We start from the raw sequence: 25,051 nt of genomic DNA, 5'->3' as shown, positions 1-25,051 counted from the left end.
AATTCAGTTGTTTAGATAAACACAACCAGTTGTGTCAGACCATATCAACAACATTTTTGAATCTTTGTTATTCCTGTCAATTTTCAGTTTACATAAAAATCTGACCTGCATGTTACTGCTTTTGTCCATTTTGATTTTTTTTTTCCCTTGGAAGATGGCTCAAATATGATTATCAATGCATGAACGCATAAGAGCAGGCTGTAGGAAAATAGGCAGTCATTGGCCAGTTGACAGCCTGGTAAAAATTCACACACCGTCATGGAGGTAATTTACATGTACACAAAGCATTTTGTGAACCTATTTTTTTCAGCATATTTCTAAGACATCTATTGGGTAAATACATATTTTTAACCATATCTGAGGATATCCATTATTTAATCTTTATTGGTGGCATCAGCCATGATAACTTGTCTGTTTCAGACAGGAGCGAATCTCTGCTTTGCCCATATTGTGTCGGGTTTCACACCTTCATATTTCACACCTGTCCAAACACTTCCTGACAACTTACAGGACTACGGTTTGATTTCACACTGTAAATAAAGACGGATGCACCTTATATTTATGCAGAGATTTTTTTAAGTGGTGTATCCTCAAACGAGCATGAAACTGTGGGTTCCACTGTTTACATTTGCGCAAGTGTGCTCACATGTGACGGGGTGTGTGTGGGCGTGTGAATGTGTGTGTGGTGAGTGGCAGCCAGATGGCCCGAGGCCTAACTCGAGATTCGGCTGGCTCTGAGCTGAGATGAGATGAGCAGAGGATAAGCTTGGACTGGCCATGGGCAACGATTGTCCTTCACTCTGCAGGAATCCATTAAGGTTTCAGAATCTCTTCAAACACACACGCCTACACGCCCACGCACACACACACTTGACCATTTAGCATTGGCAGTCAGAGTACTTAAATGACAAAGACTCTTTCTTAGCACTAGCCATTTGTATAGGTGAATGTAGTTTCTTTTAAGTCACACTGTGACTCATCAAAATGAGTCACAACATTTGCAATACACACTTAGCAATTGTCACATGTGAGACTATTGAATCAGGCAATTATACAATCTAATTTGCATGGATGTGTCGGTGTGCAAGAGACAGAGGTCACATGCATAAACACACCCCACTGACAGAAGCCTGGTGTTACTCCAGGGCAGCTGGTGTGAGAGCTTCAAGTGGTTGGCTTCAAAGTAGAAGCTTCATACAAATTAAGAGCAAGAGAGAGAACTGATTGGATTTGACTCATTATCCTCACACAGTAATTAAAGCCTGAGGGTTGATAGATGCTTAGACCATTAAACAAGAACATAATTTTGCACAAGCAAGACTAGTCGTTACTCACTCCTTCTTTCCCCACCATTATTATCCACACATTAATATCATGCTCCTGGACAGAGGTGCAAAAACAAAAATGCTTGTAAAGATTTCATGCAACTCATAAGAGGATTACTGCTTCTAGTGTTGTTCTGTTTATTTGTTAGTGTTAGTGTGAAGTTTTTCTGAACTTTCAAAGTTTTCCTACATTTCCTAATTTTCATAGCAGGGATTGATTGGTCGTCTGTGTCACGTCATGCAAAGCTTTTAAAAAGTCACAGTTTTAAAGGCATAAAAATTTTCCCTACATTCCATTCCGATTTCAATTTCGGTTCAGCTCATCCCGGAGAAAGTGTCATAGTAACTGAAGTGTTGTCAGACTTAAGTGTTGTCAGAGTGGCATAAAAGTTCCTCACTTCCATCTGCTGCTGAGGCACTGCTGGTCAATTGCAGAAAGAACACTTTCCCATCACTTACAACATCTTCTGACATTAGAGTTGTGAAAAACAAAGGCAACAGAATTTATGTGAAGACATAAATTCACATGATTCTAAATTGTAACAGAAATTTAAAACAGAAAGGGTGTGATAATGTTCTGTTAGCAATGTATGTTTGCTGCATAAGTAGTCAGAATCGTATAAGGTGAAACATAAAAAGTAAGAAAATTAACATTTAATCCTCTACTTTGTTTCAAATGTCAAAGCACCTTGATTTCAACATGTTCAAATATTTGAACCTTGACGGCACCATTCTGAAAGTTTTCTTAATAATGATGGATTTAAAGTGTTGATCTTGGAATTTGTCAAAAGTTCTACAAGTCACAAAAGGAATAAGGTATACCTTATGGAACCCAGTGACCCTGTGGCTGACTTGTTAACTGGAAAACTATATTTTGGGGTAATCAGACTGTCTTTTGCTGCAGTCATTGATATTTGTAACCATTAGCCCAGAAAATAGGAAAACTAGTGCCAGAAGTCCTTTTTTACAGAGGGGTTATTCTAGAACAGAAATCGGATTTAAATGTGATCCTTACCACATACATTTTTAAAATAAATCCCAACTTAAACACTAATAGCTAGTAGTGTAGGTAGGTTAGAAACATCTATGACATACATTTTCATATGCCATTATAATTTGCACCAGCTAAAGACCTAATTTCCTTACAATTTTAAAGGTTCACATGAAAGCTGCCAAGGGAGTACGGTAAATTTTACAGTCACTGAACAGAGCCAAGAAGTCTGTGATAGAAACCCTTTTCTCGATGAGATTTATCCAGACCAATTTCTACCCCACTTTATCAGTTTAGCGCTGCATCTTAGCGAGTCACTTAGCACTCCAAGTTAGTGTAATGACTCGCTGGAGCATGGACTGTCACTGTGGACGAGCTCAGGCAGCGCGGCCAGAAATGTCACATTCAGGCAGCCTTCAAGCTGAGAAGTTGTGACAAAGTGACACTCTGAGACAAACCTAAAGGCCTAACATGATGATGCTGGGGCTGGGGGCTGTATGAGCTTGTTGGACACTGCGTGTGTGTGTGTTTGCGTCTCTGCGTATGGTTGGAATGGTGGCCTCAATGCTGGGATCCTATCTCCTCTCTGACTCCTTTGACTGCTATAGGCAAAGCAGAAGATGAGATGAGGAGTGACTGTATGTGGTGTCACCAGCTTAACTGTAAGGTTAGACCACAAAGCCAGGCCAAGGAGGCACATGTTCACACGGATGGAGCTGAGTCAAGCCTAAACACAAAAAAAGATATATAGCAAAGGTTATCAGAAACAAACTAGAAACTAGTGCACTGCTACACGCTTTTTTATGGTGGCACAAGAGATCTGGCATAAAAGGAATAAGGCAGATAGGAGAGAAACAAAATCTCTATTGTTCCGATTTGCTCAACACTTCTTCTATGGCCCAACCCGCTAACTAAATTGAATTACACCACAGTCCATAACATTACATCATTCATAAGAGAACCCAACATGCCCCACTGCTAACACACATCCCTGTGCAAACACATACATATCTTAGAGGCAGAAACACACAACCACCAATCCTCATCCATCCTCAACCTCCAGAACTCTCAGTGTGTGTTGACAAACTTTGCTCTGGGGGGAACTAGCATGCGAAAGCAAAGAGATTAAGATGGGCAGTTAAAAAAAAGCCTCTGAGACTCCGAACAACACACACACACGCGCCCGCAAACTTGAGTGGGAAGGCGAGACTAGACGTGCTCATACTGTCAAACCAAATTATTGCTAGTGCTGGCATCTAATTATGCAATAAAATCGCCTCAATGGGGCGAAACAGCATAGCCCAAAATAAAAGTCAGCCTGCCTAAAAAGTAGGAGATTCACCCAGTGGAGAGTATCCTCCATCTCCCCGGAGAGAGGAGCGATGTAGCGGGCCTCGCACAACTTTTCTCCGTACTGTGTTTCCAACAAGTATTACAGAGGGTGAGCTGGGAGACAGTGAGTCAGACCCAGATTCATATAGATTCTTGTAAACACTATGGTGAAGTAAAGCTCCAGGTGCTGCAGGAAAACAGCTAGGGGGGAGGTAAATAAATGAAGAGTTGACAGAAGCAGATATAGGAAAGTTAGAAAAATAGTGAGAGAAGGGATAAATGAAATTGATGAAAAGCAGGAGGACAAATGAAGAGAGGAAGGAAAGGGTGGACGGGCTTTTAGGGAGATTTGTGTGTGCATTCGGAGAAGTTGCAAGCTGCATTCAGTGTTTTGTTAGTAAAAATGAGTGTCAAAGACTGGTTCTGCTGCTGTATTAAAGACTTAATTAACCTTCTTATATACTAAGAGTGTGTTGAATGTGTGGGCAGTGTCTGTGTGTACTTTTACAAGACATGCATACCCACTAATCATTGTTTTTGCTCCTGTGTCTTCTTCAACCTATTACACATCGAATACCTCAAATACTTATATTACTTTTTATCTGCAGTATAATGCATTTCATGTTTGCTCTTTATTTTACCTCTACACCATCCCTTAATCCCTCATCCAATTTCTAAAACTGCAAAATTTCTCATTTAGCCTATCTAATCATCATCTGTTCACCACTTCATCTAACCAATATCATAATATCGTTTTCTATTTATTATTTACATCCACCTTCTTAGCTTTTCATTGTATTCTAATCCTTTACTCACTGTTTTACCAGTTTCACTTCTTTAATCTGTCCTTATCCCTCTATTTTTCCTCTTTCTTTTCTTTCCTCTTTGTCCTTGGATGTCAGCCAAAGCTTGCTGCCAGTTATTATGAATTTATAGTCCACGACATGGTTGATACAGACAGACACAACACCTTGCATTAGGATTTTTGTGATGAGTGCATTTGTGTTGGTGATTACTATGATTGTGATTACTGAGAGCATCTGTAATCAGAACTGTAATAATAATAATAATAATAATAATAATAATAATAATAATAATAATAATAATAATAATAATAAGTTAGGTTGCGGTCTAAGAGAGAAATTCAAATGATAATTTTTTTTACAGAATGTGTGGAATGTAAGGAAATTATGAATGGTTTTATGCTATTTTTATTTAATTTTTGTTGTTGTTTTTATAAAAAAAAAAGAGCTGTGAAGTGGAGTGTGCATTTGTGTGGTACTCTGGTACCCCAAAAATAAAAGCAGTGCATCCAATAACCAAAAGTCAAAATATCAATTCATAGACTCTACCTGGTAAATCAACATCCAAAACCTTGAATCAACATCTGAACTACTAAGTCCATCATCTGGAAATTGAAAGACTATGGAATGAGTACAGACCTTTAAAGAAGAAAGAATGTCCATCTAAATTAAAATTCTCAGGAGAATATTATTTGCCTCATTTTAGCAACCTGTATGCTGTGAGGGAACAAACCAAAACTACACAACAATGCAATGCCTCCTGACTATTAAATATTCCACAGTCAACTGTTGGTGGTTTTAGATCAAAGCAATAGCAATTGGGAATCACATCAACTCAGGCACAGAGTGATAGATCAAGTAAAATAGCTAGGTGCGATCAGCAGACACTGAGGCGTATCTCCTGCATAGGTCACCAACTTTCTGCAGAGTCAATAATGACCTCAAAACTTCATGTGACCTTCAGATCACACACCTCCTGTGGCTGATCTCTCTGTTGATAGAGCTTCATCAAATATGTTTCGATGGCCAAGTACCTGCGATGGCCAAGTTCAACGAAAAGCGTAGCATATCATGGTGTGAAGCATGCTGCCATTGGACTATGGAGTGGAGACACGTTCAATGGAGTAGCAAATTATGCCACCATGTCTGGCTAGACAGTAAAAGAGACTTGGGTTGGCAGTTGCCATTCTGCATTATATCTAGTGTAAAGTTTGATGAAGAGGATATTATGGGGAGGTCAGTGATGTGTGGTGAGGTTCATGAAAGAGGGGGCACTGACTCTACTGGAATTGGATATAAAACTCAAAACAAAAATTATATTTCAGTTTTAACCTTAATTCAGTTGTTTGTTGTCTTTTTCTGACTGTTTCTGGTGTTTTCAATGCACAGAAGAAGAGAACCTGGTGCCCTTTGTGCCTGGAGCTCAGCAAACATTTCAGTCTCTACTGTGCACAGTAGGGTACTCCTGCACATTTGTGAAGCTAATTTCTGTACAATGTGTTTAAGTAAAGGAATAATTCAGGGCTGAAAGTAAATGAACATTTTCAGGTTTTTAAATTGATTAATACAAAAGCTAGCATATTATGTACTCGTTTTCTTCCATTGTGTACCACATAGTGTCAGGTCATCAGCAAAACTCATATAAATTTCAAGAAAAAATTGTGCTTCAAATGTAACAAAATTTTAATTGTCAATCATCAATCAATTGATCAAGCTTATTTGTATAGCATATTTCAGCAAGAAAGCAGTTAAAAGAGCTTCAAATCATAAAAAAAACAAAAATAAAAGGTTATAAAAACAACATACTGTCAACAATTGAGAAACCAGTGACAAACATTACATCTTGACAAATGCCAGTATCAAAATCATCAATGCAAGTAGAATATATTGGTCAATGTTCCATTTATTATGGTTCAAAAGCAAATCCTATTAGGTGGGATCTTAGCCCTGATGTAAAGGAACTCAGTGTTTCAGCTGTTTTGCAGTTTTCTGGAAGTTTGTCCCAGATTCTTGGTGGGTAGAAGCTGAATGCTGCTTTTCTGTGTTTGGTTGGCTTTCAAAGCAGCAATGTCCAATACACAAACACAATCCTTCAATGATGCAAAGCCTCAAAGTTATCAAAAAGATCACAAGAAAAAGGATGTGGCTATCACACGGCTGAACAGACAGGAGCACAGTCCCCTTTCTTTTCTGTAGGAGTTTGCTTGTTGTACACAAATCAATATATACAAGCTAACGTGGTCCTGTACACATATGAATACAAGCAAACATAAACAAAATGGTCACAAACACATTTGCACTAACACTGCGAACGACTGAACTAACAAAATGGCACAACCCCCGTGTACAAGCAAAGGCACATGAGAGCGACCCGCGTCATACTTCAAAGGGAGGTGTTCAGAGAATATGCTGCCTCTCCGCCCCGGCACGTCCCTCCTTCTGCCCACCCACCCCCTACTTCCAATATATGTTCAAAGGCCATCCATTAACCTTTCACTCACACAGGCCTCGCTGTGATCTACTGCTCGCAGCCAAGGGCTTTGAAGAGCATAGAAACCCCCATACAACAAGGGCGACGGAGGAGGTAGCAAACGAGGGATGAGAGAAGACTGTAAGAGGTAAAGGAGCGTTAGAGAGAAAAATGACAATGATAAGAGCTGTATGCGAATAACAGATGGTATGAAAAGGGTAAAGAAAGAAAAACAGAGCAGCTGGGAGGAAGCAGCCAGGTTAATCTAAAGGAGCGAGACTGAACAGAAAGTAGGGTAAAGTGACAAGCTGGAGAGGGTTGGAAAAATACAAAGTAAAAAACCTGAGTTAGAAGAGAAAGACATAAAGCTCCCACAAGAGAAATAGAAGTCCGACATAAGAAAGGGGATTTGGGGGAGGCTGGCAGGTTGGTTGGGTGTAGGATATCACAACTTAGGGAGGGGGAGTAATAGCTGAGGTGTTATGGAAGAAACAGAAGAGAGATTGGAAGAAAATGAGAGGTGAGTGTGGAAGGAGGTGGAAAAGTGAGAAGAAAAAAATGTTGCTAATAAGATGTGGAAGAATAAAATGGCTCGAAGACCACACACAAACACATTCACGCACACCCCTACACATGTACACACAAGACATGGAAGAAAAGTTAGACTTTAAAGGACGTTCTTCATTGCAAAATCCAAATGATTTGCAATATTCACAAGCTCCTGGAACAATAAATATTCTTACTTGTATCTAACACACTACTAATAAGCTCAACCCACTTTCATCACATCAGGTTTTGATCAGTACAAAGATGGAAAATAAACTAGTGTATTGGTTAAGGTTTTATGATTATGGTGATGCTGCATCCATATCTCAAATACTTACAAAAAAACCTAACGGCAGGAGCTATGTTGTGTTATTTAACTTGAAAAGAAAAATCTGCTTTTGAAAATAATTTGCTCACAAAGTAAATTCAAGATTTTAACTTATAAATCCTAGAGACACAAGAATAAAGTTGCAGCAGGGAGGAGTTTTGCATATTACTAGAAATCACCATCTGATTTATTGTTTTATTTGAAAAAGGTTTGCAGTAAATTAGTCATAAAACGTAGTTAGTGTACAATTTTGCAGATAAAAAGAGAATCATTAGTAAACATACAAATCCTTCGAGGTGAACAAATATATGCACAATTTTAATTACATTTATTAATGTCATTAAACAGAATATAAAGCTGTGCCTTAAAAACTGGAATAGTTGATTTTATATTAAAGACTTATTTTTAATATTTGATATTTTTAAGTTCTGCCTGATTTAGATCATCTAATAACATTAATCCAAGACATTATTTATGAGCAGTGACAGTTTTTCAATGTGTCCAATGAAAAATGCACAACCGTGAGTTTTTACAACATACTCAAGTAATGCAATAAGGTGTTCAATGGACGTAAGTGCACATAGTAAGTTTAAGAGTATAACTGCTTTATTGACTTTTCTCAAGTTTTATTGCTATTATACAGCTGGCGACACAATTCTTATGCAATTGTGAGAAGGTCACAGGGTAAAAACTTTATCACCAGAACAAAAGTCTTTTTTTACTTTCCCTTTTTTTATTTAAAATTCAATACTCAGTGTTACTTAAGGGAAGTGTTTCTGGTCTCCCTGAATTGTAACTTATCTTCTGGCTAGGTATGGGAAGAACAATGCAATTGCTTGATAATAAAATTACAATATTAATTATGATGCATCCATTTTCTTGCCTCTCCTTCATTAAAATCTGCTCAAATTTGCCAAATTTAACACCTCAAATGTACAGTAGATAAAGTGTATATTTTTGTTCTTTTATTTTTATGTGGCCTCCAATGAACAGGCCACATATATTAATGGTATGCAAAATTTCTATGGACACCTGAAATACAATATTCTACCAAATATTAATATTATGATTCAATGGATTGTGCAGTTCTACTAGGGTGAGATTAATTCTTCATCGGTCACATAATGAATAGCAGCAGCTCATCCCTGCCTTACAGAGAGCAAAATAATACACTGGGATCAGTCTACTTCCAGACATTATGTCACCGACCAAAGACAGTTGGGGGAGCAGGCACTTTGTCGAAAAGATGTGTAAAAACAGCTAGTCCCACATCTTTAAATAATAGCTGCTGTTCAGGGGAATGGGCCAGGGAAGAAAAAAAAGCAGGAGAGTGGAGGGCTAGACAGATAAAAATGTCTGCCTGTGCACTTAAGGGCCAGGGGCCTTTCCACACGACTGATCTTAGAGCAAAGGCTTAAATACAGGGGAGATGAGAACAGATTCAACCAGTCAGCTGGCACTGGCATCAACCTATAACTGGCACAAGCACACACTTGGACCCACACACCTTGTCGGCTGTGTGTTCACGTCAGAGACCCGTGTACAAGCAGTATATGTAAATATCCAGCGCACGGAGTGCTTGCAAAATTACATTTATGGTCTAAAAGGAAGAAAATACAAATAGTCCCATAATAGTATGCCTGCCATCATCAGTGCGCATAAATACGAACCGCCATGTTTACACCAACGCTGCTGCTTTTGTAATTGAAAGTTCTGTGTCAGGGCTTCATCACGTACGGCACAGCTGCCTCCCGTGCCTGCCACATTAAGCAAGCCTAATGGATTTTCACATCAATGGCACTGCGCATCAACTACGGTACATTCTCAAGCATTAAGTCAGTGCGACATTCACTTTGTCAAGGTACAAAGTCCCCTTAAAGTATTCATGCCCCTTATTTTCCCACATTTTGTCATGTTTGAATCAATTTCATTTGAATTTTAAGTGACAGACTACCACAAAGTAGGACATATTTATGTAGTGGAATACTATATTTTTGAAGTAAACATCAGAAAGCATGATACTTGATTTTGATATCCTGAAATAAATCCCAGGATATCAACCAATTGCCTGGTGAAGTTACTAAATTAGTGAGCAAAATGAATCTGGATGCCATGTAAGCTAAGGAGGAATAAACCTGTCCTATAAAGGCCTCAAGTTTTAGTTTTAGAAAACATTTGTGAATAAATACCATCATGAAGATAAAATAATAAATCAAGATGTCCGTGGTATCTCTGGAGGAGCAGGAGAGATTGACTACTCAGGGGAGAATTTGTTGACAAGAAAACCATTATTTATGCTCACATATGACTCTTATGGAAGGAAGTCAACTTTAAGGATAGTCACAAGAGGTTTTATTTGTCATTTGCAACAAAGGGGCAAAAAAAGACAAATGTTTTGCTATTGGGGCAGAGGACCATTTTCCAGCAGAACGACAATCCAGAACATACAGCTACAGAGCTAAAATTAAATGGCTTATATCAGAGATTTTTGATGTGTTACAATGATTCAAAGTCGATCGTAAAAACAGTTCATAATAGGAAGAAAGAAACTTCCATTAAATAAGTGCAGAAAAGCACTATAAAAGATTTGCCGCAAAATGTTTTTCTCAGAAGCACTGGTAAGTGTACTGCACAAATTTCAGAATTATTGAAAAAATAAAAAGTAAATAAAAAAAATTATCAAGAATGATCGTCATTATTTAATTTAAAACTAATCATTTTCCTTCTCAGTAGTATGTACTACTAATTTGTTCTTCACAGAGCCCCTGTGTTTAGAAGAAGAGTAATGGACTACAGTGATTTAAGTGGAAATATTTTTACGATGCAAGACAGAATATGTGAGAAAGAAATACACACATAAGCTCATGCTGGTTAGGGATATTTTTACTAAAGAGCAGATTTAAGAGGAGAATAAATGTGTGAGAGTTAGTGGTAAATATTAGAATGTGCAGCCAGGAGCGAAGTGGGGTTAAAGCCTGGCAGATTAGTTGGAGAGAGCACCAAGGGAGAGCAGGAGTAGACATTAGACAGTGAAGCCATGTGTGATGCTCATGTCGCTTTTCAAATGAGCTTTGATTAGTCTGAGACTGATTTCCGCAGCTCTCATCACATCAAAACCCCGTTCCCTTCCTTTAGGACCTACTTCCCTTGTTTTCTTTTCCATTTCTCTCCCGCTCCTCTGGTCACACTACAATAGAGACAATGAATCTCTGCCAGATTTTTACTGCCAACATTCTGAGCACCACAACAGTGTGGGTGTGCATGAGCATGTGCCATTATTTATTAAAAAAAAATCTTAATTTCATCAAACCAAATGCTGTGCCTGTGCTCCTGAGCTAAATAGGGATGATATTCAATTGATTTATTAATGCATTATTAATAGTCCTGAAGAGCCAGGTCATGCAGATATTTTAAGCTCATCTTCTCACAAATACTCACAGCCATGCACGTTGTACCACAACACAAAAGGAATGGAGCAGGATGTATGCAAATCCAATTTCCAGAAAGCTGCCAAATTAAGATGGAAAGAACAGTACCTACTCAAATTAGAAATGAAGCTTCCAAATCAGAGAATGATGGAGCCAATACTTACACAAGTGGGCATAAACACATTTTAATTTCACTCTCTCTCTCGCTCTCCTGCATATTCTTAAACTCCTCCTTTGACGTTACTCCATGCAGTGACCCTGTCTTGTTGAAGCCCCTCCTCCTCATCTTAGCTGTCCATCACCCAGCAGACTGCTGGCACGGAGCTGACTGAGAGCATACAGCAGATAGTGTGCTGCTATCTGTGTGGTGGGCCACTAGCAGGACACTCAACAGCCCCCCGTCCTCGTCCTCCCTGCAATCTCTGCTCCGTCTCTCATACACATCTTCCGACACGTATACACACACACCCTCCAGCGTGACTTGAGCCCAGCCAGGTCACCTGCTGCCAAGCTTACAACGCCCCGCGCGCACACACAGAAAATGCAATATCTCATGGTACATGGCACATTCAAAGAGGTCACACATATGGCACCATTACATGCACGGATTCCCTCCTATTCTCTCGCCATGCTCCACCTCACAGCAAGATGACAAGAAATTTTATTGACACTCACATCACTTCCCACCTTGCGCACACATCCTGGCCTCGTCTCATATGAGAAATGGTTAATGAAGTACAGCTTTTCTAGCCTGGTCAGCAAGTCAATACGCTTACAACCTTCATCAAACAGCTAACATATAAATATTACATCCTCATTTGCAATAATCCAATCAGAGCTGCAACAGGGAACAGTGCTTAAGAGCTTCTACCTAGCATTATAAGGTAAGTCAGGGAATCGATATGTAGTTAGAAACACATTTTGTTTTCTAAAAAATAAATGAATAAGTGAGTACAAGCTCTGGATGCAGAAAAATACTATTATTTTATTTTTGCTTAATTATAGACAGAGTGTTTTCCTATTTGGTCACTGCCAAATGTTTCTGAGTTTTGAACAAGCTTTGATGTCAAAGAAAACTGAAACAGATACAAAAAGCAGTTTTCAAGTAAGACTTCCAATTATTAAGGCATCAAGTAGTTAATAAAACCAAACAGGCCCCAAGTCTCAGATCAGTGAGGACAGTTCATAAAGAAACAAACTGAGCTGAAATGTTATGTGTGGGAGAGCTCTGCATGACCAATACCACCAGAATATCTGCTCAACTGTTTTTGAACTTTTGTGCACCTAGATTATGCTGCTACATATTGATCAGAAACAGTAAGTCCACGTCTAAATAGCTCAAAAACAAACAATTTAAGGGCTTCAAAGTGACCTAGAAAAAGTGAAAGACTTTAATCTGATTCCGATGCTGTAACACAATCTTAACAGAGAGAACTTCACAACTTGGCTAAATGAAAATTATTTTGCAAAGAAGCCAACCGCGAAAAAAATTCTCAGTAGATATAAAAGGCTCATTGCCGCTTATCACATATGATTGATGGCAGTTGTTTCACCAAGGTTTATTGGAAGCATCACTTTTTCACATATGCCCAGACTGTTTTGCATTGCCCTTGTTTTTCAAAATAAAAAAATCCTAATTTAAAAACATAATTTTTTATTTACTATGTATACATTTTTTTATCTGGTATTAAACAATGCTTGGTTATGTAAAACATTTAAGTGTGACAAAAAAAGCAAAAACAGAAGAAATCTGTAAAGAAGCACAATGTTTTTCAGAACACTCTAAAAGAAATATTATACCACAGAGATAAAAACCTACCCTGAGAGGAAGGGGCAATGTTGCTAAAAGCCACAAAAGAGCTGAAGATGATCCAGATCGCCAGAGCCATGTTTGAAGCTTAGCAGGGAGACAGGAAAAAGGACGGATGCTAAAGCTTGAAGGTGGTCAGCAGGCACGGGTGCGTGGGGTGCCACTTTCCTCAGCTCACACCCTCCCTGACGGTGACCCTGTAGGCAGAAAGGTTAGAAACAGCAGGTTAAAAATCAAAACACTGAAAAGGGCCTACAAGGGAAAAATAGGAGTCATTCTTTTTTCAGTCCGTTTATTTTTTTCCTATACCTATCTGCAATGCTATCTTGCACTGCTTTTATCGGTGCAATATGTAAAAACTCAGGACTGAGTAAAGCTAAGAGGCTCAGAAGTGGCATGGTGCAGTTGACATTGTACTGGGAGAAGAAAAGAGTTGGCACATTGTGTGATGGTCAAGTGCCTTGATCAGGTGGCACGGCTGAAGCCAATTTGAGCAAGGGGTGATGGAGACAGCTGTTGACACCACCAGCTCATCACTCTGAAGTGTTTAGATACTTTATTGAATCAGACATGCTACATATGTTTGGAGGCCTATTAGCAGAGCTGTATTCATGCGAAAAATAGGTATCCTCCATGTCTGTTTACCGACATGGCCACATATACAATTTAAGGCAGTGGAAAGTGATAACTTAGTCAGCATTGCTGAAGGGCTCACACATCTCATTTGCCTAATGATATAAATCATTTTCTGGAACTTGAGCTCTGATTCTTTGACAGTAGAGCCTGCAGGGGCTGAAAGACAGAAAACCGGAGAGACAGTGTTGTTATAGCTAATACTCCTCCTGCTGAGTTTGCTGATGAAACAGACAGATTGGTCTGCATGTGTGTGTTTGGAGGGGAATTTGAGCATGATTGCAAGGTACATTTGCGTTTTTATTTAATTGCAGGAGGTAATAGAAGTATGCGCATACATCCTCACTTGCAAACTTTGATTCAGCTGTATACTGCACACCCTTTATTTGAGTTTCAGTGCATTGATTTGTTTCCAAGTGCAGCTTCACTAACGAGTTATGTGGTTCCAAAGAACCTTTATTAAAGCTATTTAATCATAGTGATACAAATAAAAATATTTTCTATTGTTGAGAATTGCATAATAAATTTGATTTGTATTTTAAACCAAATACACATTTTCTAATTTGTGAATGATAATTTAATTCATAGTTTGTTACATTTTCAAATAAAAATTATGAATTTAAACAATTTAGCTATGAGTATTTGTAACAGTACATCCAAAAATAGAAAACCATTGACTCACATGGACATTCCAGAGTTCAAACTGTCCATACAAAATGAAAGAGAGAGATTTGGGAGATTTTAAATATCCCATTGTGTTAGTGCCATGCACAATTGATAGCCATGTTTATCACAACTATCTTCTGAGTTTGCAGAGAACTTTCCCCCCAAAAAGTGAGAAAACATCCAAAGTTGCAGTTGTCTTGCTCAAAATTTCTTGGTCATGTCAGGGGTTCATTTCAGCCACTTGTTTACAAGGTCTTGTTCCTTTGGTTCTGATTATGTGTCATGACCAGAGGGTAGATTTTGAGCCTTGACAGGTTGAGAAATCGAGACCTTCACTTTTTTACAGTTGTTTTTTTGTTTTGTTTTTTTTTACCACAACAGACCGGAGCAGCCCCTGCATTACCACAGAGTGGGTCTCAGTCTGTTTGTCCATTCCATACTGCTCCATACTGCCATAACAAGATGCCAAGATGCTTGAATGCTTGCACTTGAGGGAGAGACCTACTCTGGCCACCATTTTGTAGGTTAAGAAACTCGGCTTCTGACTCACAGGAGCAAAGGAAACAGGGGGTCAAAAATACTCTCATTACAACAGATGTGCTGTATACAATTTCTAAACACAGCACATCTAGAATACATCAAATCTCTAAACGAATGGTCTAAAACAAAACCAAAACCTTTGTGATGTGTTACAATGGGAGATTTTCATTATAGATATGAATCTTCACCAGCTAAGTGACACTGTCAAGTCAACATGGATCAAAATCTTTGGGGAATGTTTCCAACATCTTGTTGAGTTTCTGCCAGGAAGAATTAAGGCCTTTCTAAACACTAGATTTTTCCTTTTGATAGCAGTTTCTTGTAGGAAAATTCATCTTTTATTATATTTTTCTATATACTTTAGAAATCCTATAAAATACCAAATGTTATATCTAAAAAAAAATTGTAAATAATTTTAACTGAGAGATTTCTAAATCTATTTAAAGATTTATTCAGAAATAAAAAAAAAAGTCAAAACAACTTCAAAAACTCTAAGTTTGGTGTTTGCAACTCTAACTCTGGTTATTATAACTATTATAATAATATTATTGAAATTCCTATGAAAAGCTTCACTGGTCTGTTAAGCAAAGTAGTGTAAGTATGTGTAATTTTTTTTTAATTGGATTAAAATCAAATTTGAACTTTTAAAACAGTTAAAAAAATTAAAAAAATATTGTGTTTGGGAGAGATTAAAAAGGATATCTATTGGTTATTTTAATCATATATGAATCAAAGAGTTAAAGATATAGGATTAGGAAAACATACCAATTTATATAATGTCAGTGTGCTTGCATTATAATATGAAAATATTAATGCAAAAATATTTTTGCTAGAAAGCTCTAGCCCAGATTATAAATCTAGAACATGCATGCGTAGAATGTAAGTATTACAGTCCATGGAGTCATGGCTGTTTCATTCCACGAGAAGCGAAGACGGAAATTCTTGGGTTACTAAGTGGCTCCTTCCAAATCTACATCATCATCATCCCTGATTTGGCTTTCGTTTGAGTTCTGGAGCCCCTCCTTTTTATGACCTTTTCTGATATTTAACCTCTTCCCTAGTGGCAATGCCAGAACATTCAGCAACCTGCTTGGGTGTTTCTGCACGGATTAATATGTTGAACGCTGTAGAGTACAAGCGAGACAGAAAGAGAGAGAGCTACAGACACTAAACAGGAGGGGGACTGAAGGCAAGCAGAACAAAGCAGACTGCAGCAGCTGTTCTTTACATCAGCATTTATTTCTAGGAAATGTGCGACTCAGACATACACACTGCCGCTATACTAATGAAGATTCTGCTCTAATATGAGTTCATTGTGCGTGTTGGGTGTGAATAATAGCCAGAAGACAACATTTTCAGAGGGAAAGGCATGGAGACAAAGATAAGTGGAAAATCTAAAACAAACAGCAATAGCCGTGCAATATAACACTGCAGAGACATTGATTCTCTGTCAGGTTTTTTTTACTCTAACTTTACAGCTTTTTTCAATCCGATATCAATTTAATATGAGTGTTGAAAAGGTTTTCTCTACAACATATGTACTCTAAATAAGGAAAATATAACTTCTTTCATGTTTTGAGAGAATATCTTCTCCTCACTATGTATATTTTAACACCGACTCTCCTGAGGTCTATGAAGATGAAAAAGGCAAAGAAAATAGAGCAGAGAATGACTGGCTGGCTTGGACCGAAGAGATGGGAACCAGAGAAAAGTGCAACCTGGACAAACTGACTCCATTTTGAGATAATACACAAAAAACAAGCTGACATTACAAAACATCAGTTTCTCTGAGGTTAAAAAAAAAGGATGAGTGAAAGAATGACAAAACTGAACAGAGAAATAAGGGGAGGAACAAAGAAACAAAGCCTGATAAAAAGGATAAAAGTAAGAACAAGCACTGTATTGATAGCATTCTGTGTACAAAATGTGAGAAAATAAGTGAAGAATTAGTGATAAAGTGACAAAAAAGATTTAAAAAAAAACAAAACAAGAATTTACTCTTTTTGTTGTTTATGAGTTAGTCTGCCTCTGGGTGAAGGAGTATATGTGGAGGTTAGGTGTATTTAGGGGGCGTGAGATGGGTGTCTTCACCCTTTCTACTCCCCCTACAGAAGGTTGTTAGATGCCCAAGGCCATGAGCTGACCTTTTACACTGATCACATCCACTATTATTATCATCAATGTTTCTCTTCTAATGGAGCAGAACGTTATGTCTCTGTGAGTCCAGAGAGTGCAAAATGGGAGAATGGAATAGCAATTTCAAAGCACCGGAGGAGAGGTGAGGAGGCCGAGCTGAAGAGGAGCAGGGAGGTAAGCAAATGACAGTCAGCTGTAACAACACAAAGAAAAACCTGTGGCTGTCTAAATGGGATGGCGACAGAGTCCCACTTGGCCACACCGGTCTGTCATCTTGTCTCAGATGCTATGCTTTGTTTTGTTAGCCATTAATTTACAGGCTGCCTTGATCCAAAGCAAATAACCTCATTATCCTTTTCTATTGGATCATTACGATAATCACTGAGATCATTAGGGTCTGTTTGCTTTGGCAGACATGGTCATCAACAACAGAGTGTCACAAGTCCTCTTCATCCATGGAGGAGGACTTCAGAAGCTATGTGAGTGTGTGTGTGTGTGTGTTCCTCCTCCCCAAGGATTTTTTTTTGTTCATTTACATACTTTACTTTGTCATAACTTTTGCTACGTAGACATAAATACCGTAACATTTTCCGGCCTGGAATTAACTGCTTTTTTAATGATTATGGCATAACAGTTCATAAAAATAGAAAAAACAACCAGTGTCTTTTCTGTATTTTTTTTAACACATCACAAGTTCAGTACAGTAACGTTCAGAATTTTCTACTTGAAGAAGGCATTTTATCTGTAATTCTACCGTGATGCAAATAACCTTCTGCCGGCTTTTAACGTCATTGCAAAATTATATATAAAATCTGATCAGAATCACTCTCGCTGCCAATTTTGACACTTGTGCTCAAAAAATATAGTAGTCATGATAAAAGTATGTGTAATAATAATAAATATTCAACTTTCATAAATCAGATAGGGCAAAAAATACTCTGTATGCTTCTAAAAACAGAAACTTTTAAAAGGGGGATGAAACATTTTTTTATGAATGGGAAGGACCAAACTTAACAACTTAAGGAGAAATGCATTTATGCATAATGTTTTTACTCTACTGTAAGAAGATAATTTTTTTGTCCAGAATACGCAGGTGGAGCCCTTAATGAAGGGACCCTCAAGGCTTACATATACCACTGAAATATTTTCAAGTACTTTTTAACATTAGCAAGAGAGATCACAAAAAGAGTAAAGAGTTTATCCGACTGTTTTGATGCATAATTGGAGAAGTTGCTGCAACTCTGAAAGCTGCAGGCTTTCACTCTTGTCTCTGTTTCACCCTCCTTGGAAAGCTGAGATCTTATTTTGATAACCGAATCGACTCTGCATGGGTCTGTTGCTCAATGTACTAACACTGCTGTTTTAAAAGTAAAATATCTTCTAAGAACTTCTCAAAAATATTCATGAAGAGCTTTGAAAACGCTAACAACCTTGCAGGCATTGCAGGATATTTAAAAAACACACTCTGTTAGACTAAGCTAACAGCATACAAGGCAATGGGAGGCAAAGCATGGATTACAAAAGGCACAGATATTCTGTTGGGAAAACACTTGATTGATTTAAAGACTTGACAGTAATAAATTGTGACGGTCATTTTTTTTTCATACAGAAAAGAATCTCTTAAATCTTGACGATGAAGCGACAGCATTTGCCATGCTATTAGGATTGATGTTTATGCCTCAGATGCTTCAACAACAAATAGTTGGTTCAGTAGCAAAGCTCCCGCTATGAAGGAAATGACTGCCTCCTAGCAAACGACACGGTGAGGCATGCAAAACCGAATGGCAATCATTCACTTACAAATCAGAAAGTGAGGCAAACTGCTGCATTAAATATTTGTAATCAAGTAAAAAAAATCACTTCAAACAGGCTCGTGGTTAAATTGGGGTAAACAGAAAACAGCAGCATTCTTCTTTAATTCAGCACTGCTAAAATTTTGTATCACTCACGTCTGAGAGAAATATTATTTCTCGAGAAAACCATCAATAATGAAGGGCAGTAGAGTAAGCTGAAACTGCAAGGGAAGAAAAAAATATCCTTTGCTCTCCCCGCCGGCCTCCAAGTAATTCTCCCTCTGAGTCATCTGCGTTGAAGCTTTGTCACACCTGATACTCTTTTGTACTCTCTGGAGTTAGGTCAAGAGGGAGCAATACAAGAAAGTGTAACAATAAATGAGCATGAGAATGAATGAATTAATTACTTCTTCACCTCTATAAAAGTAATCACCCACAAAATGAATGTAATTATTCTGCTTTTCAATTTAAAATATAGCAAGTATATCAAAAAAATATTACATTACCATCTAAAAGTTGGTGAGTGGGAGGATGTGTTTTTACAGTTAGACCTCCCCGACAGGATGCTGAAATGATTCAATAATTAATTCAAATAGATAAAGTAAGACTCTGAACAGAACATACAGTACCTTGCAATATCCCAGTTTATAGTGATGTAAAAATGTGATTATGGTAAATGATTTAAAATTTATTACACTTGAAATGTGACATGTATTATTATTTGCAGTTCAGCTGGTACGCATTCTTAAATAAGACGTCCAGTATATTGTTTATGCAATATTTCTCACTCTACCACAACATTTTTTTCTAAGACTGTGAGGATGTATCTGAGCAAAAGCCCACTTCATGTGAGTCTATAGATTTTCTGTCCAATTAAGTTCTGAAATCTGACTAGACTCTAGATTTAGGTGTATATTTGGGCTCACTGCTGAAAGCTAAAATGTCTTTTCACTTTCAGCTTTACGGCAGACACCTGAAGGTTTTACATCAGCGATGGCTGAGGGTTGAAACTGTTCATGATTTCATCCACCTTGATAAAAATTCAGCAAGGACAGCTCTACTTTGCCGGGTTAAACAGATTCAGTATAATTATAGGTGTGAACTCAAGAAGGCTAAAAGCGGAAAATGGATCGGCAGGTGCTTCAGCAAAGTATTAGTCTAAGGGTGTGCAAAATGGTGCAAGCGGATTTTTGGGGTCGTTTTACCTTAATTTTACAGTTCCCCGTCTGACTGTGTATCCTGTTGAATTTTTTATTTATTTTTTGCTTAAATCACACTCAGGGTTAAAACAACACAAAAGGCGCACCAGAATAGTCCAACCTGTGGAAAAATATGATATAATGTTGGATAAACTTCTGCTCCCCCAACCGATTCACTGTTATCCTCCAGTTAGGGCTGCATATCGCTAATCTCTGTAATCCTTTTGTGTGTGGCTATTGCTACCAAAGACAGCATAATAGCATTAGTTATTATTCCCTTACAACAACCTGATTCTATTCCATTTGCATTGATGCTGAGCAGCCCACCAGGTCCCAGCCCCAGTGGGAAGAGACAGCCCACTGTAATGCTAACACAGAAGCAGTCATTCAGGATGGATAATATTGTTAAGCTTGCAACAACTACAGCAGCACAGTGGGGTCAGATCATCCCAACATTTCTCCATTTACTGGGGTGGGTCAGTTAAGGCTGGAGCTCTGGTGTGGTAGTATCGTGCTTGCTGCAGCAGCCGAGCTGTTTAAATAATGACACCATTGTGCCGTCTCAGTGCAGATGGAACATCAGAGCTCTTGTAATGGCTTGTGTATTAGAGCCAATGTGTTTGATTACTGACTCAGGGAGAGCAGGGATAGGCTGCGTAGTCAGTAGGGAATAAGGCTCCCTCCAAAAGACCAATCCTGGGAAAAAGACCTATTTGAAGAAACAGAAGGAAAGAAGGGGGAGCAAAAAAAGAGGAGGGAGGTTTAATGGAAGCGTCCTTTAAGGGAATGCAAATCAAAGGAGGGAATCTGCCGAGCTGCAGAATACAGTGGAAGGATATCAAACATGGATAGCGTGGCGACTGAAGAGGTAAAGGCAGAGGAAATGGGGCAGAAGTATTGAAAGAGTCACTCTCATTTTTTTATTCAATAGACTCTGATGCATTTTTTTCTCCCTCTCCATACGCCTCAACCCACACACCTCTCCGTCCCTGTAGTCTTTCCCTATTACTATTCCAGAAACAGTCATAGCTTCTAAACTTGGCACGATCTTCATAAAGCAACCAATCAAGTGCTTGGAAGTTCCTGAGTGAGAGGTACATGAACTAATTAGAGTTCATGAGTATTATAAATGTGGTTAACTGCACACATGATATATGAGTTAAATACACAAGCACTGAACTAAGACTTATTTTCATGTTGCATTAGAAATTTCAAAGTGAAATAATTTAAAAATGGCAAAATCTTAGTTTTGTAAATTCATTAAGTGTAATGTTAGCACAAAAAACAATTAGAGCAGTAAAAATAATTGCAAAACTACTATAGATTATATATTGGAATAAAATGGATCGCTCTGTATGGGATTTAGACCAGACGACAGTATAATCAGATATGATCTAGACCCCTATTAAATCATAGAAAATGTCTTGTCAACTGGTACTACATTTAAAGAAACTGAATTATATGAATACAGGTTGACATTTTCTGACCATTATTGCAAAATTGTCCCTTCATGTTTTTTTGATTTTTATTCTTTCAAGACAAAATGTGGTTTAGAAATTTGATAAATATAGCTAACAGTTTAGATGAAGAGTCTAGCTCTTCATCTCCTTTCTTCATCTCCCAAAAGCATGCAATAAAAAATAACCTAAGTTATAACTGATCCTTTGCTATTTTCTTTAAGCTGGACAATAAAAAATTGCTATTTTACACATTTTCAGACTTACTAAATAAAAAATATTTAACATTACAACAGATAAGAATTGCTGCTGAAGATTTTTGCTCTAATACAGGACCTTTTGCTATTTTCCAGCTTCGCACAATTTGTATTTATAGACATACAACCATTACGGCTATTAATTATTGATAGCTGTTTTATCTCTTAAGAGACATTTCTATGTCTTGTACAAACATTTTAAAATGACTGAATCAGATTAATTGAATGAGAAGCCTCTACTTGTGTATAAAGTGCTGCACTCCACTGCTGCAGCACCTGGAGGCAACTTCTTCCTGACCTCATCCAGCAATCCTTGCATTTCATCTTCTCAGAAGAACCTTTCTAAAATTTAAAACAAGCTGCCACAGCGTCAGAACAATTACTATCTTATCACAAGCGCACAGGTCCTGTTGTACATATCTGGCATCAGCAGTATTTACAGAGAAACCTTCAAATAACCTTTTTGTGCATTTAAACTTTTGTTTATTTCTTTATAAAATATTATTATTAATTAAAAAAAAACATATTATTTTAAATTGAATATTTTATTTAAATTCAGGGTCATTCAGTCATAACACAAGACACATTTTAACACCACCTAATTAAATTAGAAAACTGTGAAAAAATTGATTAATATCAGTAATTCAATTCAAGAAGAAAAACTCATATTTTATAGAGAATTATTAAAGTTGCTGTATAATTTTAATGATTACACCTTACAGCTAACTGAATACCTTTAATTCAGCTTCTCATGAAATGAGAATATTACACAAGGCCTAAAAAAGGATTTTTTTTAATGCATGAATTAAAAAAATCATGAACAATCATGAACAGCCTATTTAAAAGTCTGTTCATGATCTCTGCAGCATATCCACTCAATACATGGTCAGGTGTCCTTTAGCATGAACTGAGGCAATGGTGGTAGGACTGTGGCCTGGAGTGTTAAGAAGTTAAAGCTGCCTTAATATTGCTGAAAGGCGAGCTCCTCTAACATTCGCTGGCAGATGGAAGTGGAGACTTTGGACTTGAAAAAACTCAGTGGACCAACACAAGCAGATGATGGACTATCCAAATCATCATCATTATCATTATCATCCTAATTCTGTACCCCTCTACTCTATTTGTTAAACTATGTCCAAATGTAATGCAAATTTATTTGATCAAAAAAGAAATCTTTGGACCAATGTGCAAGCAGTGCTTTGCAGAACCAACAGTTCGGTCCTTTCTTGCTTTAGTCAACAGGTTAGATGCTTTGGCCATTGTCTCTTTTTCAACACCGGGTTAATACAAGGAATTTGAAAGTTGAAGCCCATTTCCTGACTACATCTGTGTGTGGTCTCTCTTGAAGCAGAGACTCCAGCCAAAGTCAACGCCTTGTGAATCTCCTCCAAGCTGTTGAATGGGCTTAGCTGCCTGATCCTTGAAAGGCTTTTTCTATTACACTTTTTTTCCTCCATTCATTTTTTCAAATATTGTGCTTTAATACTGCTGTGAAAAGCCAGCTTCTTTCGCAATGACCTTTTGTGGCTTATCCTCTTCATGTAGGGTACCAATGACTGTCTGCTGGACAACTGTCAAGTCAGCAGTCTTCCTCATGAATGTGAGGCTACGGTATAACAGCTCATAAAAGCAGTCTAGGTGTCCCCAAGACCACAGCAGCGCTGAGGCTTATCGCCTTTGTGCCATGCAGCAAATGTATTGATAATGTTTTCATGGATTCAACAGGGAACAAAGAAATTTAACATTTACTGAAAACAATTTGATTTTATCACTACGTTCTAACATTTCTAAAGGTGGCTAACTGGCTGGATATTTGGTTTGATTCTGTCAATTGATAAAGGGATGACAGATGGGTTATATAATAAAGAAACTACCTGTGTTGTTGTTTAGAATTTTTTTTTAAGTCTGTGCTAAAATTTGCTGATATATATAGTTTTTCTTATTACTTTTGAGCTGTTTTGTTAAGAACAAACTCAACACCGGGGATTGTGCCACACTGGGTGTTGTTGAATGCCACAGGTAGCTGGATTTAGACTTTAACCTATCTCTACCAGTGATGCTTACATTCAGGTTGACATTGTTCCCGGTAACTAATTAAGTAGGAGCTGTTGCTATTGAAATAAAGTAAGCTAAATGAGAAACCATGATGTTCCTAAACTTAAGTGATATAGGAGTCATCTCTACTTTATTTTAGTGAAGCTTTTCAGTGTTGCATGGCGAACTCTAGATTCTGCATGTGTTCATATTTAAACATCTGTATTTTTTTGCCAAACTAAAAGCCCTGTACCAAAAGATTCTAGCATGGATAATGTTACCTCATATAGTCTCCTTACCAAGTTATGTTTTTGGATAGCATGAAGAAGTACCAAAAGAAAAAAAAAGCATGCACAAGAACATTTAAACTTTATGCATAAAGACCTCAGCCTGAGATTCCACCCAGGACCTTGTGCCACTGTGCAGGCAGCTGTAAGCCATAATGATCAAAATGAACAAAAATAGGAACATGACATATTCCTCCTTTTGTATAATGCATTAATACACTACAAGAGTTTCGCTTTTTGAATAAATTATTGCAATACATAAATTCATGGGTTATAGTCTAATGTACCTAGATGCACACTGCAGGAGAGCAGTGGATGAATGAGAGACTTTGTGGCAATAACCAGCAGGCCTGTGGGTGCTGCAGAGATATCAAGCTCCCTGTACCGGTCTACAGGATCTCCTGTGTGGTCTGTGATTTATTGTGGCTGTGGAGAGCTTGTCACTGTTCATTATTACTGATCCAACAGGAGGCAATGCCACCACCCATCATTGCTTGCCCTGTGATACCTGCCACAGCTGCCAGAGGAAGTGACCTTAGCACCCACCCTGTCTTCTCACACAAACGCTTGTTGCAGTCTTACTCTAATGAGCTCTAATGCCTTACAGGGATGAAGCCTCTGACCCAACACGTTAGTTATCTCTTAATCAATTTCTAAGAGATCACTATTAGAGATATTTGATAAATTAATCCTGTCTACTTCATTTGAGGAGTGACAATATTTTCTGCATAACAACTTCATGATTTGTCTCGCTTTCGATTGTTTGCTTGCTCTCTTCGCTTCGCTATCTCTTCCCCGTTGCTCCTCACCCTCAGTCAGAGCAGATGCGCTTCGTATCAGTCAACCTGCGCTGTCAACTCTGTCAGCACAAGTCGCATCACAAATCAATGAAATGAAATGAATAATTCACGGTAACCATTAAGTCTAAACAACAAGAGTGATAACTGCCTGCTCTGACATTAATCTCATGAGCCACCAACAATGGATTATGATATAACGTGATAATGATATGAAAG

The 25,051-nt window shown here is 37.9% G+C and overlaps 1 protein-coding gene across 2 annotated transcripts in view; it reads right to left on the bottom strand.

The window, feature by feature from the left end:
- Positions 1 to 25,051, bottom strand: part of adgrl1a (adhesion G protein-coupled receptor L1a) — a 112,377-nt gene that overhangs the window by 50,290 nt on the left and 37,036 nt on the right. For both annotated transcript variants that reach the window (XM_028043157.1, XM_028043158.1), the window contains exon 2: positions 13,043 to 13,230. In XM_028043157.1, the coding sequence (XP_027898958.1) occupies positions 13,043 to 13,112 (70 nt within the window). In that variant the 5' untranslated portion in view covers positions 13,113 to 13,230. The remainder of the gene's footprint in view (positions 1 to 13,042; positions 13,231 to 25,051) is intronic.

Source organism: Xiphophorus couchianus, chromosome 16 (genome assembly GCF_001444195.1).
Source record: "Xiphophorus couchianus chromosome 16, X_couchianus-1.0, whole genome shotgun sequence".
NCBI classification, from domain to species: Eukaryota; Metazoa; Chordata; class Actinopteri; order Cyprinodontiformes; family Poeciliidae; genus Xiphophorus; species Xiphophorus couchianus.
This window is presented reverse-complemented; position numbering and strand designations above follow the sequence as displayed.